The sequence below is a fragment of the Rhinatrema bivittatum genome, chromosome 12, assembly GCF_901001135.1.
Source record: "Rhinatrema bivittatum chromosome 12, aRhiBiv1.1, whole genome shotgun sequence".
In the NCBI taxonomy this organism is placed as follows: Eukaryota; Metazoa; Chordata; class Amphibia; order Gymnophiona; family Rhinatrematidae; genus Rhinatrema; species Rhinatrema bivittatum.
This window is the reverse complement of record NC_042626.1, coordinates 23,788,138-23,806,067: the sequence shown is the minus strand read 5'-3', so window position 1 is coordinate 23,806,067 and position 17,930 is coordinate 23,788,138. Positions and strand designations below refer to the sequence as shown.

Sequence of the window (17,930 nt, the reverse complement as noted above, 5' to 3'; positions counted from 1 at the left end):
CAAGCGACCATGCACACTTTATCCCCACAGCAACTTGCAAGGCACAAATCTGAGCATATTTTGCAGTCAAAATTTGGAGCAAAGCCCATGGGTAAAAATTGTTTGCAGTCTTTGCCCCAGTGTGCACACTCCGAACATTGCCCCCGACCCAAGGCATGAATTCTACTTAAGCGCACGCTCAGGCGAGGCACCAGATGGAAGAGGTGCAGTGTGAGGATGTCCTACACGTTGCCTGAAATCCGCTTTTATTTCCTGAATAATGTTCTCCTGTAATCTCTGCACTCGGCAGGCCAGACTTGAGAACGAGACCACCACACAGAGCACCTTCCTACCCAAAAAGGCAGAAAGGGTGAAGAACTGTAAACCAGAGCATGACTCCATTGAGTTGACAGGAGAGCAGGACTTCTCCACAGTCCACAGGGAGACATACAGGTACTGGATACTCCTTCTAACTTTAGGTACAGGTCTCTACCTCTTAAAAGCCTAGGGAACTATTTCTGTGGCAGCAATAAATTATCTCTAATAGCTGTGCCTTTCCCTTTGTTGTTCTTCTCGATTACTGAAGCAAACTGTGCAAGGCAGAAAGTGTCTTCTCCTCTGACATCCCTACCATCCCTGCTGCTAAACCCCAGGGTGATGCAGCAAGCAAAGTGCTGGCGACGCCGCATCTGGGGATGAGAGGAACTCAGGGAAGTCAGTCTAAGGCAGAGGTGGCCGATTCCAGTCCTCGAGAGCCACAAGCCGGCCAGGTTTTCAGGATATCCACAATGAATGTGCATGAGATAGATTTGTACGCACTCATGCATATCCATTGCGGCTATCTTGAAAAATCTGGCCTGCTGGTGGCTCTCAAGGGACCAGAGTTGGCCAGCCTTGGGCTAATGTATTGATCATTCATGCTGACCGCAGACTTGCCTATGTAACTGGCTCATGTTTTTCTTCCAGGCCCATTCCTCTCCCTGTCTGTCGTTTACAGACCTACCTAGTCCAGGGGCAAGAGAAGGAAAATTCAGCGAAAAAAAATCTGATCTCGTCTGTGTCCCGCAAAGGATGCCAGAGCACTAACCGCTGTGTAAACAGCATGCACCATGAGACATGTTGTCTGAATCACCATGCAGCCTGGGGATGCCAGCATTACCAGGACAAACTTAACTCTGCAATGTAATTAGATATCTCAAGAGACATGTTAGCACACAAATCTGATCTACCAAACTGAAGAAATGCTGAATTTTTGGCATTTAGGTGCTGAAAGCCAAATTTAGACATTTGTTGGTAGAGAAGGGCAAAAATCATGATATGTAAAGGGAAATCACACAGGTGAGGCTTACAACCACAAATCTGGACCTGCTTTGTTCTTCATTGCCTGATATCAGGGTTTCCTTTTGTTGGGATCCACTGAACCCCCCTGAGCCTGTCTCCGCTATCCAACTTCCATGCTGTGTGTTGTGCATGCGCTGTTCTCTTGCTTCACCCTTGTTAATTTATCGAAACATGAATAGGTTATAATAGCCATTTTCCTTTTGAGAAGTGATTGAGTTGTTTTATTATTCCAAATAAATGACAAAACAGAGCCATTCTAAAAATGTATTCCAAAATGAGTAATTTTAGGCTGTACATTAGCTTTCTGGTATGAATTTCTCTAATAAGAGTGGTACACAAAAAGATAAATAGATAAAATATATGAATAAACAAATACAAATATATGATAAAATATTACAAATTTAATATCAATAAAAGCATATTAACAATAAAATCAAACATAAAATTAGCACAACGACGGATCCAAATCACCCAACATGGCCATGTTTCGACAAGATGTCTTCTTCAGGGGTGATTATATAATTGATCGTCCTTATTCCCTCCTAGCTAAGAGGAGAAGAGGTTGACCAATGGACCATACTTGTGCTTAAAAATCATAAACCTAAAACATCTGTAAGAATTCCGGGGTACCTAAGAGGCACCAGAAATGGTAAAATGAATATTGGTTCATTCTGTGGTGCAGTGCTGCAGGCTGTCCTTGTGAGCTGTGATTTCTGTTTGCAAATAAGGAAGGAAGAAGATTCATTTTACCATTTCAGGTGCCTTGGAATGTTTACAACTGTTTTTAGGCTTAAGATTTTTAAGCTCGTGTATGGTCAGCCTCTTCTTCTCTTAGCTAGAAGGGAATAAGACGATCAATTATATAATCACCTCTGAAGCAGACATCTTGTCAAAACACGGCCTTGCCAGGTATATTGGATCCATCATTGGTTCCAATTTTATGTTTGATTTTATTGTAATTATATTTTTACTGATATGAAATTTGTAATATTTTATCACACATTTTTAATATTTACTTATTCATATATTATCTATTTATCTTTTTGTGTACCACTCTTGTCATATTTATTTGTATGGTTCACCTACCTCTCTGTTTTTCATGAATTTCCCTAATGTCATCAGATCAGACGTCTGAATGTGAACTTACATTGAAACATAGAACACGAGTACAGATAAATACCATTTGACCCATCCACAACACCTGCTTAGCTTTACAATCTGTTCCTCTCCCTCTGAGATACTCCGTGCTTTCTTGAATTCCTTGTCTCCAGCAGATCCAGGGGGAGAGTTTGCAATTTTCAGTAAGCTACTTAATGGCAAAGAATACAAATACTTTTGTACCTGTGTACCTTGCAGCTCTTACAACTCAAGTAGCACTGAAAATTATTCTCCTAACCTAATGCCCATCCCCTGTTATGTCTCTCTTTAATCAGGCTAGAAGCGCGTGCATTATGAAAGTTTGCATGCTTGTTTAATTGGATTGTGGGAAGGCAGGGAGATGCAATTTTCACACCCAGGGGTTTTATTTGTCTCGTAACTTCTTAGTTCCCTGTTGGCTAGACCCAAAACTGGCCTTTCCACATTCAGCCATAATGAAGCATATGCATGGGGATTAAAGGACAAGGTGCTTTTTTGCATGTTATATGATCTTCCAATATTAACAAATTACATTCTCCTTGTCCTTCACTGAGCTCACCCCTCGCTGAATAGGTCACAGAGAAAAGAAAAGTAGATCTTCCCTTCTCCATTTTTTTTCACAAGTTTAAAAATATATAATGCCTCCTGTTTTTGCACCATTCCTTTTGGGCAGACTTAAGGGATCAGGTTGATTTTTTTTAAATACATATGTATTAAGTGGGCAGTTTTGAAAAACCCCTGCATGTGGCAGGTCCAGGGTACTTTATTTAAACCAGAGCTTCCCAGACCTGGCTTGGAGACCCTACAGCCAGTTGGATTTTCCGGATATATGCAACTGATATGCATGAGATAAATGTGCATACCATGAAGACTCAGTATATGCCAATTTTCCTCATGCATATTCATTGTAGATATCCTGAAAATATGACTGGCTAGGGGGTCCTTCAGGTCAGGTTTGGGAACCATTGACATAAACCTTGGTCACTGGGATATATATACAGAATGTTAAACACATTTGGACCAGGATCCAACACTTACATACACATTGCCAAGGGTGGCCAACTCCAGTCCTCAAAAGCCACAAACAGGCCTGGTTTTCTGGATATCCAAAATGAATATGCAGGAGATAAATTTACGCACACTACTAGGCCGATGCAATACAGTGCGCTCAGGCTAGTGCACAGGTTAACCCATGGTTGGATGTGCGTTTTGGATGCGTGTCCATAACCCCTTATGCAAAAAGGGGATTAATGCATACAAAACGTGCGTCCAAACCAGTGCGTAGCTAATAGCGCTCAACACATGTAAATGCCATGTTGATGAGGCTATTAGCTAGTATCCTCCTTATATAAAAAATAAATGTGTGCCCGACGTGCACATTTTTACCCTCAAAAATTAACACCAGCCCCGGAGTTGGTGTTAAATCTTGAGGAGCTCCAAAAGTTTAATATCGTGGTGATATTAAGTCGGAGGAACCACTGAAAGCAGCAACATAAAAAAAATTGTTGCCAGCTGAGCAGGGGTTAGGAAAACGGATGCTCATAAAATTGAGCCACCTCTCCTGGGAGCCTGATGCCATGGATGCAACAGGGATGCAAATTTATCTCTAGCACGTCCTTTCTATCTCGGCAACTCGTTTGCCTATTGCATGGAGCACCCAGAAGAGGTGATTGTGTGTGAGTTAAAAAAAAGTGCATCCACTTTGGCCGCACGTTTTTAGCGCGTTGGTATTGCATTGGCCTGCTACTGTACGCAGACCTATCTCATTATGGCTATCCAGAAAAACAGGCCTGTTTATGGCTCCTAAGGACTGGAGTTGATTGGTCACGCCTGCATTAAAGGGACTGAGTAAGGCATTGAGGCAGACATAAGAAAGCTTTAAAAACTTTTTTTTTTTAACACTGGCTTTCAAAGAATGAATCACTGCAACACAGATTTGCCAATTGCCCCTCTCCTGATTTGTATTGTTTTTATGAATGTAATATCGCCATTAACTTCTTGTAATGTGTGGGGTTAGAAATTATTTTAAATAAATAGTGCGAAGGATCCAATGCGCTAGTGTAAAAGGTTGTTTAAATAAGGTTTTTTACCTTCTTCCCGAAGGCCCTCAATAAAATTTGAAACAGCAGCTGCATGAAATTCTGGAGGCTACATGCAGTGGTGCACTTTCTGAACAGGTGTGATGCTTTCATGGAGATGTAATAGAAATAGTTTACGTGGACGATAAGGTAAAACGGCGAGCTCCTTTCAAACACGCGACCACCTTCGCGTTTTGACTGCGGCGGGCTACCATCCGCTGTAGTTCGGGAGCCCCCCCCTGCCAACGGAGCGAAGGACTACAAGTCCCGGCGGGCAGTGCGCGCGACGCTGGGACGTAGGGTATCCCGGCGGCCAGTTTGGCCGAGGGTGTAGAAGCCGGAGAGGGTAACGTGTGGCAGGGGAGGCGGTGACGGTCCCCGTCGGCAGCAGCACCGCTGGGGATGGCTTCAGCGTCCTTTGTCACCGAGGTGTTGGCGCGCTCCGGCCGGCTGGAGAAGGAGGATCTGAGCACCAAAATCAGCCGCTTGTCCCAGAGAGTGGAGGAAGTGAAGGTAGGCGCCGGCCCGAGACGGGATTGTGACTGTGTGAGGCCTGCGCCTCCTGGAAGCGGGGGCAGTGCCCCGTCCCAGCCCTTGCATTAAAAGTTTTCACAGCAGCTGCTTTGGGTTCAGCCACATGCACTCTCGCGTTTAAAAACAGCCACCATACCTCGGGTTAAAACTTAAGTTTTCACCTGTCAAAGTGAAATGTTTTAAAAGAAAATATGCTGCTTCAAACCTCATTTTTCGGTCCTCTTGGACGAGCAGGGGTAGTTCCTAGTTTTAATAGGAAATATGTTTTCTGGCAAGGGGGTGAGTAAGAAGAGCGACACTCCCGAGTGCCAAGCTGCGGCTGGAAAACCTACCCTTTTGAAGGCAGGAGGCTGAAAGCAAAACTGCCTAGCTCCCTGGATGAGTCTGGAACCCCAGCATTCACTCCCCAACCATCTTAATATAGATGAGGCTTTAATTTATTTACCCAGTTTAAAATCTGAACTGATGCTTTTGATATTGTTTTCTGCCAGGGGGATGTGTGTGACATGATTAATAAGAAATATGAAGAATTTCTCCCCAGCATGCAGAGTGCAGAGGATTTAGTATCTCAAGTTGATAACCTGTCCAGTGACATAGACCTGCTGAAATCAAGAATTGAAAATGAGGTAACTAGCAACGATCTCAGATTTGTAAGTAGGACATGAGCTGTCAGTCAGTAGCCATACACGTTGTAACCAGACAAATGCTTGGGTTTGGATTCTGCCCAATCAGTAGCCAGGTATGTGCATGAAATCCTGTTAGTTAAAAATGGTGTGTACGTTTTGGCTAACAGCACTCTGCTTCCTGCCTGTGATTACCTGGTTGTTTTCTATTAGTGTACTGAGATCGGTCCAGCACCAATTGATAGGAACAGAAAAAAAATCTACATTTTATGGGGATAGTTCAGTTTTTCAAGATTTATACTTTAACTCAAGAATGTAAAATATTAAAGTTAACTAATAACTTTAGATTGCAGAAGAATCAGCAGAGAGGGTGCTGTGTTATGTAGGGCTTAAGTTATGGAATACCCTTCCATCGAGGCTTTGAGAAGAGAAAGATATTTAAACTTTTTAGCAGGGATTTAAAGGCCTGGCTTTTCAAAAAAGCATATTTGTAATTTAAAAATGTTGCTGATTGTATGTAATGTTTTATTTGATTTGTCTTGTGTTTTATGAATGTTTTTATCGTGATCCGCACTGAACTCTTGTTGTGGAAGTAGCAGTATATAAGTTTATGTAAATAAATAAATAAATGAAAAAGCTTAAAACTAAACTGCAAGGCATTATCTCCCGTAGAACTGCAGCAACTGGGCCACAGAGAGAGAGAGTGATGATTGGAGCAGGCACTACTTACTTTGGGACAAGTGAGGGTGAGACAGGCCCTTGGCCTGGCTACTGGGCTTCTTGGTTGCATCCCTGATAGGATGGCAAGGTCAGGACATCTGCAGTAGTGATGATGGCACAGACTCCACATTGCTAGGCTAGACAAACACCACAGCTATTGCTTTCCCTAAGCCTCCCACTGTCTTACAGTTGCCACCTTGTTTACCAGGCTCAGGTTCTGGTTTTGCCCCTACCAGTCTCCTACTCAGTAGCCTAGTGGTTAGAGCAGTGGGCTACGAACCAGGAGACCAGGGTTCAAGTCCCACTGTCACTCCTTGTGACCTTGGGCAAGTCACTTTACCCTCCATTGCCTCAGGTACAAACTTACAGGCCGATACAGTAAAGTTCGCGGGAGAGCGTCTCCCGGCGAGCGCACAGGCCAGTGTCCTGTGCACGAGATTCAGTAAACTAAAATATTTAAATTAGGGCCGGCGGTGTCCCTAGCACCTCTTTTTGGACAGGAGCGGCGGCTATCAGCGGGTTTGACAGCTGCCGCTCAATTTTGCCGGCGTCGGTTCTCGAGCCCACTGACAGCCACAGTTTGGAAACCGGACGCCAGCAAAATTGAGCGTCCGGTTTTCAACCTGTGAGCCACGGACCGATTTCAAATTTTATTTCTTTATTTAACTTTATTTAACTTTTGGGACCTCCAACTTAATATCGCCATGATATTAAGTCGGAGGGTGCTCAGAAAAGCAGTTTTTACTGCTTTTCTGTGCACTTTCCCGGTATTGGCAGAAATTAGCGCCTACCTTTGGGTAGGCGCTAATTTCTGAAAGTAAAATGTGCGGCTTGGCTGCACATTTTGCTTTCTGAATCACGCGGGAAATACCTAATAGGGCCATCAACATGCATTTGCATGTTGCGGGCGTTATTAGGTTCGGGGGGGTTGGACACGCGTTTTCAACTCGCTATTACCCCTTACTGAATAAGGGGTAAAGTTAGCGCATCCAAAATGCGCGTCCAATCCGAGCGCACTGTACTGTATCGGCCTGTTAGATTGTAAGCCCTCTGGGGATAGGGAAATACCTATAGTACCTGAATGTAATCCACTTTGAAGTGCCGAAAAAAGTGCAAAAAGTGGAATATAAATCTAAATAATGATTAAACAGTAAACTATAAATTTCAATTGTTTAAAAAAAGTATTCACAAATATTTACATTCCTTCTTTGAATTACAGGGTTGTAACTATTTTGGTATAAGTACAGTAGGAAATGTCTCTGTTCCTTATTACAGGTCCAGAGAGATCTGCATGTTGCTGCCACAGAATTTATTGAGCTGAGGCAACAGTTAGAAAAGAACACAATAGTCCTAAGTGTTCTTAAACAACTCCAAGAGGTCAGTATTCAGAGGAACTGTTTTATAATCAGAATACTTATCTTTTGAATTGTTCTTGCTGGCTTTTTTTCCTGCCCAGTTTTTGTCCATATTGTGCTGATGTTTTTTCCTGGCTAGATTTTTCTTAAATTTTTTTTCTTTCTTTAAACTCAATATATTCTGTTGAGGCTTGATAGAATCAGCTATTGGGAAATTAAACTTAGTTGCTGTTTTCCCACACTCTTCTGTATACACTCCTTTTAATTCTATGGTGGACTGGCTTTTCTTTCCTGTAAGGATTCTCATTGTTACAAAGTCAACTGTGCATAATTTCTCTTTTGCTCTTAAAGATTATTAAAACTCATGTTTGCTGAGTTTTAGGTAGAAATCCAGTAACATTTTTGGCTAATTGGATGGAAGTTTGCAATTTATCTTCTGAGATTAAAAATAAAAGATATTGATAGGCTCGAGGGCGGGTCTGGCAGTGCTGAGACAGAGGTATATAGAGGAGAACTTCAGGGACATAGAATAGAGCGAGACCAACTCCAGGCTGGCAGTCCTTTGGAGAAGGACATCAGGAAAGTAGCAGGAAATGTTCCTATAGTTGAAACCTGCCTTCTGGGTGAAGTGCTATCCTCTCCGACAGAGGATGTATGTTTTAAGAATATGTGTCCAGAAGGGTAGGCTGCATGATGCAAAGGAAAACAGATCGGGCTGTCATGGTCCATAGTATTAGAACTAGTGGGTCATTTTTCACTCATTGCACAATCAAGCTGTGGAATTTGTTGTTGGGAGGATGTGGTCAAAGTATCTTCTGTCTTTTGTACATTAATGCTCCGCTCTGGAACCACAAACATTTTTGTCTTTGTATTGCGGCATTCCTCAGAAAGGAAAATACTTCACAGATGATTGGCACAACAGGATGAGTACCTCACTGTAGCCATTAATTTCATTCTTGGATTTAACCTGTTTTATTCCTTTTCAGTTTGACACTGATATTGAGAAATACAGTTGTAAGGTGTCTGAGAGAAACTACATCGGTGCTGCTGAGCACCTGGACAAGGCAAGTGAGCAATACCTGTCAACTGGAAATAGAGTGCTTTTGCTGGAAAGGTGCAGCATTGTACTATGCTTATGTGGTTGCAAATTGGTGGAATGTTACCACAAACTGTATACTTAATAACGGACCTTATGTCTTTTAGATGTACTTTAGAAACTTTATTTACTGCTATTTGATGATGATTGATATATTTGATTTTCTGTTGTGTACATCTACTTCTATTGCATAACTATTTTTATGTTGTACTATAACCTGCCCCAGTTGATCTTAGGATGGAATAAATATCTAAATATTTTGTAGAAAAGTAAAGGAAAGTTGGTTCTTACCTGCTAATTTTCATTCCTGTAGTACCCCACATCAGTCCAGACTTCTGAGTTTTGCCTCCTTTCCAGCAGATGGTGACAGAGAAAGTTTTGCTGACACTGTCATATAACCTTATGTGCCAACTGTCTTGTTGATTATCATGATTTTGTATGTTACCTTGTTCATCGTCTAGGCCTTTTGACTTAGGCAATTTATACATTTTAATAAATGTAAATGCAGACCTGTACCCAAGCCAAGATGGAACTGTCTCTAAAAACACAATGTAACCATGTATTAGAGATGTGCATCGTTTTGTTTTTTTTTTATTGTTTTGAGCTTCGTTTTCGGGGGCCCCGCAGAAATTTCGTTTTTCTCGCAGTTTGTTTGTTTTTTTTTCAGGGGCCCCCAATTTTCGGGTTAGTGCACACTAACTGGTCAAAGTTAGCGCACTCCCGTTAGTGTACGCTAATCGGAAAAATTCCTTTCGTTTTTCGGTTCCCCCGAACCATGCCGAGTTAGACAATTTTGTTGAAATTGCCTAATTCGGGAAAAACGAATGCACATCTCTACCATATATAATCCAGAATATACAACCATCACCTGAGTTACAATGCCAACGGGAAAACATCTTCAGCTTGTATACAAGCAAACACAGATCGAGTGGACTCTCCAAACCCAGGCAGAACTCTGGACTGATCCGTGGTACTACAGAAATGAAAATTAGCAGGTAAGAACCAATTTTACTTTCCCTGTACTTACCCAGATCAGTCCAGACCGCTGGGATGTACCAAAGCTTCCCTAAACCAGATGGGACTGCAAGAGTCCCGCTCGAAGCACGTTTTCACCAAAGCTCCTAGACTCCAGTGCCTGGACATCCAGTCAGTAATGTCTGGAGAAAGTGTGCAGTGACTCAAGTCGCCACCCTACAATTCTCTTGCGGCATCACTAATTGGCATTCAGCCCAGGATGTCGATTGCGACCGAATCAATTGAGCTCTCAGACCCTGAGGCACCGACCGGTCCTGACAAATTATGCTGAAGCTATGGCCTCCTTCAATCACTGTGCTATTTTAGCTTTAGAGGCCTTATGCCTCTGCTTCGCCTCACTCAAGAGAATGAAAAGATGATCGGAAACTCTAAAGCCATTAGTCCAGACACCTCCACTCCTTCATATCCAGATTTGCAAAGGGCTGGTAACTCCACGGACTGATTCCAGTGAAAGGACGAAAGAAACAACCTTCGGAAGAAAAGAAGGCAATGTACAGAGACACCAGAGTTAAGGATCTCTACATGAGAGGGCTTGTGGCTCCAAAATCCTTCTGGCCGAACAAAACCTCTACCAGAAAAAATGACCTATAATTAAGATCATTCAAGAGCACCCTACACGTCGCTTTAAGAACCAAGTTTAGGCTCCATGGGGGGACACGCGTTCTGCACGGGGGGACGCAAATGCTTCACACCTCACAGAAAAGTGCACCACATTCGGATGTGCAGCCAAAGGCATACCATGTATCTTGCCTCTAAGGCACCCCAAGGCCACCACCTGGATCCTTAAGGAGTTGAAAACCAAACCTTTTACTAGCTGAGACTTAGACTAAATATCCGTCAACCAGTTCCTCAACCAAAGAAGCCTCGTAGCAGAGACTGCAGACATCATAGATCGAGAGGAAGTGCGTATGAGATCATGCAAAGCATCTGCACTGTAGGCCAACTACAGCTTCCAGCCTCTCGGCCTGCTTTACATCTTCCATGGATAGCATTCTATCTGATTGCAATTGCTGTACCCAGCGCAATCCGGTCCAGAGCATAAAACTACTGCATACAGCGCGCGAATTCCCAATGCTGACACCTCAAAAATCTTCTTTACGTGTACCTCCAACTTCCTATAGTGCATATCCTTAAGTGCCGCCATTCCCGCTACCAGAATCATAGTAGTCTTCGCCACCGCCAAAACCAAGCATCCACCTTCGACATTCACAGCAGATCCAAGATGTCTTCTGGGAAGGGATACAATTTCTCCATGGCTCTGCCAACTTTTAAACCTGTGTCTGGAGCTTCCTGCCCCCAGAACACCAAAGTCTTCACAGATTTATGGAAGGGGGAATGCCTTTGCTGGCCTCCCCAAATCCTCCATAACCAGATCCACCTCATGGTCCGAAACAGCCTGGGTTTCTTTAATCCCCATTTCCTTCAGGACACATGGAATTAGGGGCCATAATTCAACGTGGTGGAAAAGACGGACCACTTTCAGATCATCTCCCTCCACCATGGGTGTTTGATCCCACGCATCTTCAGGGTCCGGACAATCCAGAGGAGGATCCACCCTTGATGGATCATCAACCAGAGGATTCCCATCCTCCGAGCCCGCCGAAGGATTGTCTGCATTCCCTGAATGCAAGTGCTGGGCCGAACTCTGGCCGTACCACCAGCTTGAGGTGATCTAGGCCTCTTGGCCAAAAATGGCTCATGCAGATCTGCTGGCTTGTGAAGGCAACGTCCCGCCACCAGTCTAGCCAAAAAAGCCTTGTGCAACAGGAGCACTAAATCCAGGGGGGGGGAAAACCCCTGGAACATCTGGATCCTGCTCTAGGAGGTCTTCTACATCCTCTCCCAACAGCGTTTTCCGGGACCCAGAGGCCCGACTCCTTAGATGCTCTCTCAGCCACGGCAGCAAAGGAGAACAAAATGGCCACCGTTCCTGCCAAAATCAGGAAGGTAGCATTGGGCTGCTCGAATCCTCCCTGCAGAAGCTTGCCGTCTGTCAGGGGCTTTCACTGTACTCCTCGAGCTGCCCTCTCCCCCGGAGAGGCAGTGGGAGCAAGAGCCGGTAAGGGAAAGTCATGAGCGTGTCTCACCGCGCACTGCCCACCGCACGGCATAGCCGTCACTGCTGCACCAGCCCGCCTGCAAAGTGCTGCAAGAATCTGCTCCTAACGCATAGGACCTCCCCGAAGCGGTACGCTACGCCAGGCCGAATCACCCAACTGGCACAAGAAGTTAAAATACCTTTTAAAACTTTTTTTATTTTATACATAACTTTACATATCAACTTCCCTTTGGCAGCTGCAGGCTCTGGCTGTCCACCTGTAGGAGGGAGGAGAGGAAACTGGCCCCGCCTGATATCTCTCCCCTCGGGGTCAAGGATCTGGACAGACCCAGGGGTTTCTAACCCCCCCCCCCCCTCCTTCCTGTCCACTCCTCTACCTGAAAGGATGGCCCCACCAAGACCTGCCAACCTTCAGGGAGGGTAGCCAGTCTATCTTTTTATTTTAATTACTTTTTAAATTATTACTTTTATTTTGCACCATCTGCTGGAGACCGAGAAATTCTGATGGACAGCAGATGGCACACCAAGTTATGTGACAGAGTCAGCAAAACTTTCTCTGTCTCCATCTGCTGGAAGGGAGGCAAAATCCAGGAGTCTGGACTGATCGGAGTACGAACAGGGAACCTGCATGGTACAGACAAAATTGCTTTTTGTATGGAACATTAGAAACAAGGTGCTAATACAGCAAAAGCAAGTCCTTCCTCAGCAATCCCTTGTGAGTGATTGGCCCTGCATCCTTCACCTTTCACCCCAGGCACAGAACACTCTGAGAGCACTGAAGACACGGAAGGGCGCTGAGCTGCAGCTGCTGAAGGGACTTGGGATTGAGCTGACATTACAGAAAGAGAACCTGCTCTATCACCTTGGAGAGGAATGGAAGCAGCTGGTTGTCTGGAAGCTTCCTCCAGCTAAAGGTATCTTGCACTTGTTCTGGCCAGGGACTTTTCAACAAGAGGGTTACTGTGTAGGAATTAGTTTGTCATGTTGTGTTGGAAACACTGACGAGTAAGGCTTGAACTCAAGTTCCGGGTATCTCCCTGACTTATAGTTCACTACTTGAACCACCCTTTCTGCCTTTTAGAGCAGTTGGCAGCTGTCTCGCGTGACTGTGCCTTACAATTAAAGAACTGTAAACTGTTTAGAAAGGAAACATGATGCGTACTAGTAGATGGAATAGTCAAGCTGTTGCTTTTAATACATTTCTTTAAACATTCTCCCCCTCCCTCCCCAATATGCACATGTGATCCTGGGGCCTAATTGACTAAGCTTTGTAAGACCCCCAAGTTTGCTAGTGGATAAAGTGCTGCAAAACCCAAATGGCTCCTCTATTTCCTATCTGCAGTATTAAAGTGAATTTCTGACTCTAGACACGGAGGGCCTGAAGTCTGCTCTGAAGACGGAACTCCACTTGTACACACTGACTCCAAAGGAAGAGAGAGGCTCCTGCTCGCTCCTGACATCCGTGCTGCAGGCATTCGCTGTTGTAGGAGAGCTGAACACCAAACTGAAGTTCTTCAGTAAGAGATTAGTGCTTCTTATTTAGATCGGCAATCAGACCAGCATTTTAGATTCTCCTTTCCCTTACACACAGGTAACTGATATCTTGACTGATCTAATTCAGTGGTGTGAGGCCTGATGGGCTGCAGACCGGGCAATCATTAGCACAACAGTAAAAAGACACAAATTTAACTGCAAATCTTGTGTGTGTTTTCAGCTTGTGGAAAAGTCATGTTGGGTGCGTGTGAATGATGCAATAGCTTGGTTATTGCTTTCCTTTTTCCAGGTCAAATCTTGTTGAAGTATATCCTGAAACCGCTGATCTTCTATCCGTCCCTTCATACACAGATTGAGCATCAGACTCAGAGTGTTGTCTTGAGGTTTGAAAGTCTTGAAACAGATGTAGAACGTTCAACACCTGGAAAGGTTTTTCTCAATATCACATCTGTTCTCCAACTTCTTCATCAACACTTGCTAGGTACAGGTGGGGGGAGGGGCACTGGGAAATCCCCCCTCTCTCTCCTCCTTTCGCAGCCTCCATTATTTTTCCATTCCCTCCTGTCTAAGAAGCTCTTGTAGTGGTAAAGAAGGGTGCAGCTTGCTTATAAATCCCAGTAATCATAGACAAAGTTTTTACTGACCAGCTTGAACAAAGGATAAGATGTTAGAAACCAGTTTAAATAAATAAATAATCTGCCCATGCAGGTTCCACCGTAATGTATGAATTGTTAAGTCATTGCACTGGCCCCCTAGTGCTGTATTGTGCTGGCTGTGTGTAAGCTTGAAAGTGTTAGTAACTGATCCAAGAGCAGCCCTGGAAGAATCTTTCAGAGAAATATTAGCTGCATTGAAACACCGGATTTTGAAATGTTTGTTTCTTTAGCTGTGCCTTTAGAGCTGTCCACGGAGAATGAGAAGAAACCAAAGGTGGTGCTGGCGGAAGTGCTAGGTGACATGATTTGGGAGGAGATGTCAGAATGCATAATCAAAGACTGTTTGGTTTACTCTATCCCAACCAACACCAGTATGTTGGAACAGTATGAAGAGGTAGGAGCAGTATTGGGGGAGGGCCGAGAGAGGAGAAGAGAATGTGCTAAGAATATCTGACACACACTGTAAGAAATGCACATGCAGCCTTCTCAGTTTTTCCCCCTGAACGTAGTAAGCTGCCTTACTGTTTTCCAGGTGATCCAGTCCACAGAAGAGTTTGAAAATGCTCTAAAGCAAATGAAGTTTTTGAAAGGAGATGCCACTGATCTGCTGAAGTATGCTAGAAATGTCAATGCTCACTTTGCTAGCAAGAAGTGTCAGGATGTGATTGTGGTGGCCAGAAATCTAATGACGTCAGACATTCACAACACTGTGAAGGTAACAGGAGTTGCGCTTGGCTAGCCAGGAACCAACTTCGTCTTGTATTATAATGTTGCTTCCTGCTGCGTGAATGTGCACTGGCTCTATATAATGTGTGAACTTTGCTTTTGTTCAAGATTGTTCCCGAGTCCAGGGTGAGCATACCAAAACTGCCAGCCCCTACTGCCAGTGACAAGCTGAAGCTACAAAAGGTGTCCAAAACAGTCCACAATGAAATGGTGGAGCTGGAGCATGAAAGCAAACAGGGGCAGCAGCCTTTTGCCCTGCCTGTGTGTCGTGTCAGTGAGTCGGTGCAAAAGCTGCTGGACCTGGCTTACCAGACGCTGTCGGAGGCCACATCCAGCTCCATGCAGTGGTAAGCCTGGTCCTCAGAAATAAAGGGCGAGAGTCGGAAGGCAAGGAAGAGAAGCACAATTCTCACCTATTTCTCTTTCTTGTAGTGCCATTCAACTTTTCTACACAGTCAGGAACATTTTCCATTTGTTCCATGATGTAGTACCAACATACCACAAGTAAGTGATTATATTGTTTTGCATTTTCAAGCTGAACCCATGCTGGAAGTCACTTGTTCAAAAAATGTGTTCTGTTTTTGATTCTGTGGGGGTTAGAGAGAACCTGCAGAAGTTGCCGCAGCTGTCTGCCATTCATCACAACAACTGCATGTTTATTGCTCACCACCTGCTGACACTGGGCCACCAGTTCAAGTATCACCTGCCTTCTCCTCTGTGTGACGGAGCGGCCACCTTTGTGGACCTTGTACCAGGCTTCCGGAGACTTGGTATTTACTAATATAACGACAAAAAAAAAAATCCCTATTAATCCATTAACCAAAAACCTTGCAATGCTGGGGCTCTTATTTATCCCCTCCTATGTGACATTCCTAGGCACAGAGAGCTTTTTGGTCCAAATGCGCATACAGAAGGGGGAGCTGCTGGAGAGACTAGCGAGTGCAAGGAACTTCTCCAACATGGATGATGAAGAAAATTATTCCAGTGCTAGTAAAGCTGTAAGACAGGTGAGGCTTGTCTGATAGGTGTCACTGCATTAATTCCCTATAGAAAGAAGCTTAACCGGGTGTAGCAGCGCTGTGTATGTTTTCTAGGTGATGCACCAGTTGAAGAGACTGGGCAAAGTATGGCAAGATGTGCTTCCTGTCCATGTATACTGCAAGGCCATGGGGACACTGCTGAACACTGCGGTTATAGAAATCATTGGCAGGATCACGGCCTTGGAGGTGAGTTTGCAGTACACGGACAGAGGTTCCATAGCCTAAAAAGGACCAAGAGGCCTGCCAGTAATTAATTTCCTTTTTTATGTTTGAATGGTGACAGGATATCTCAGCAGAGGATGGGGACAAGCTGTACACGTTATGTCGTTTGGTAGTAGAAGAGGGGCCTCATGTTTTCATACCACTACTGGAAGAAAATACAAATAAGAAATATCAGGAAGAGGTTCCCATCTATGTCAAGAAATGGGTGAAATTCAAAGAACTGATGATCATCTTGCAAGCCAATCTGCAAGAAATAGTGGATCGGTAAGTTTTTGGAGGGGGGGGGAGGATGTCCATTCCAGGAATAAGACAGCACATGTAAATTCAATTTTTTTTTTATTTTTTTTTTTTTTTAATGGTGTGTTTTTTTTCTCTCCCTTCTTCCAAGATGGGCTGATGGTAAAGGACCACTGGCCAACGAGTTTTCAACGACAGAGGTGAAGAGTTTGATACGAGCCTTGTTCCAGAACACAGAACGACGAGCAACAGCTTTGGCAAAAATCAAATAACTTTTTACGGGCAACCCAAGTCATCACAGAACTGCTACAGCAAAGACTGAATTCCGCATGCAATGAGTGGATTGCTAAGATTTGAAAGGGGGGCAATCACAATTAAAAAAATTGGAGTTTACCTTGAACAACATCGAAGTGTGGTAAAAGCTGAAGTAGTTCAACTGGATTTATTTTTAAAAATAATATATTGCTTACATTAGGTAAGGAGGCAGTTGGCCATTAAATGTGAGGGAGATTCTGTTAATGTCTGGCAGGGCAGAAAGGTTCCCCACTTTCCCTAGTTCCTATTTTGCTGGGTTTCTGGCTGTTTAGCAGCAGAAGTGTGGAGGAGTGGGGAAAGCTGACACTTGCATAGTGTGGGTGAGAGATCTGTTTTAATAGCAGCAGATGAAGTTAGCGTTAGAATGCAGGATCCAACTGCAGTTGTTCCTGATGTCTTCAAACAGGCTATGATCTCACCTCAACAATGAGCTGTTTATGATAAAACCAAAGGCCTTTACTCTGTCCTTATCCTAGCTGCTGCTTCTGCCACTGTTGGTCACCACTTACTCTAGCCTCCCTTGGCTTTAGCAGGCCCTGTGGGGCTTCTTCCCCTGCTATCCCATCATAAGTTGCTATGCTGCAGGGCTCTGTCCTGGCTCTTCCTAATTCCTTTGGTTCTCTGATCTCCTCTAATGACTTTCAGTATCATCTCTAATTTCCTGCTGCTCTTGGTCAAGACACAATGTCTTATCTTCTTTTCCCCCTTTATTTCTAGGGCTAACACTGTCATCCTCAACCTGTGTCCCTGGGGGGGATGTCATCTCTCACTCCTCACCACATTAAAGGAAATTCCCCCCGTCTCAGAGAAGTGATTAGTAGTACCCCAGGCTTACAGTTAGCAAAACCCATTATCCACTATGGCATGGAACAGTGGGCCAAACTAAAAGCAGCTGTGATAAGCACAAGTTTTTCCAAGGAAGTAAATGAAAAAAAATGATTTTGTGTGCTGTAGTTTTTGTTTAGCATTCACTAAAAGGAGTGAAAAACTTGGTGTAGATTCTCTATGCAGTGAGGCTGCTTTTTACTCAATGGAAGGCAGAGGCCTGGAATGACCTTCTGCAGGCAGTGGTGGCAACAAAAATAACAACTGTCTATGCTTGGGATGAAGACATTTGATCACAGCCCAAGCAAAGCAAAGAGGGCTCTGCTTCCCAAACCTAGCCCCCTTCTCTATAGGGGAAGGGGTTGTGCATGAGGTGAAATATCCTGCAGGCAGATAATCGTTGCTGACCATAGTCCAGAGAAGGGGGTTTTGCATCCCTTGCAGCAGATGGAGACAGA

The 17,930-nt window shown here is 44.2% G+C and overlaps 2 protein-coding genes across 3 annotated transcripts in view; both read left to right on the top strand.

Moving 5' to 3' along the window:
- LOC115074190 (stabilizer of axonemal microtubules 1-like) overlaps positions 1–3,604 on the top strand; it is a 261,641-nt gene extending 258,037 nt beyond the window's left edge. For both annotated transcript variants that reach the window (XM_029573438.1, XM_029573437.1), the window contains 2 exons: positions 290–432; positions 946–3,604. In XM_029573438.1, coding sequence (XP_029429298.1) covers positions 290–432; positions 946–1,165 — 363 coding nt within the window. In that variant the 3' untranslated portion in view covers positions 1,166–3,604. The remainder of the gene's footprint in view (positions 1–289; positions 433–945) is intronic.
- Positions 3,605–4,831: 1,227 nt separating this feature from the next.
- On the top strand, positions 4,832–17,586 carry ZW10 (zw10 kinetochore protein). Its single transcript, XM_029572188.1, has 16 exons — positions 4,832–5,048; positions 5,561–5,695; positions 7,688–7,789; positions 8,754–8,831; positions 12,712–12,871; positions 13,325–13,474; positions 13,741–13,932; positions 14,338–14,501; positions 14,640–14,822; positions 14,942–15,180; positions 15,266–15,337; positions 15,434–15,603; positions 15,710–15,840; positions 15,928–16,059; positions 16,157–16,359; positions 16,484–17,586. Exons 1-16 carry the CDS (start codon positions 4,938–4,940, stop codon positions 16,602–16,604), a joined length of 2,343 nt encoding a protein of 780 aa, XP_029428048.1. The 5' UTR covers positions 4,832–4,937; the 3' UTR covers positions 16,605–17,586.
- The last annotated feature ends 344 nt before the right edge of the window (positions 17,587–17,930 follow it).

Bases quoted from the DNA above. Each gene is read 5' to 3' on its own strand.
- ZW10 (XM_029572188.1), top strand. From the start codon at position 4,938: ATGGCTTCAGCGTCCTTTGTCACCGAGGTGTTGGCGCGCTCCGGCCGG. The intron at 14,823-14,941 runs GTAACAGGAGTT...CTTTTGTTCAAG, and splicing joins ACATTCACAACACTGTGAAG to ATTGTTCCCGAGTCCAGGGT. The intron at 15,841-15,927 runs GTGAGGCTTGTC...TATGTTTTCTAG, and splicing joins CTAGTAAAGCTGTAAGACAG to GTGATGCACCAGTTGAAGAG.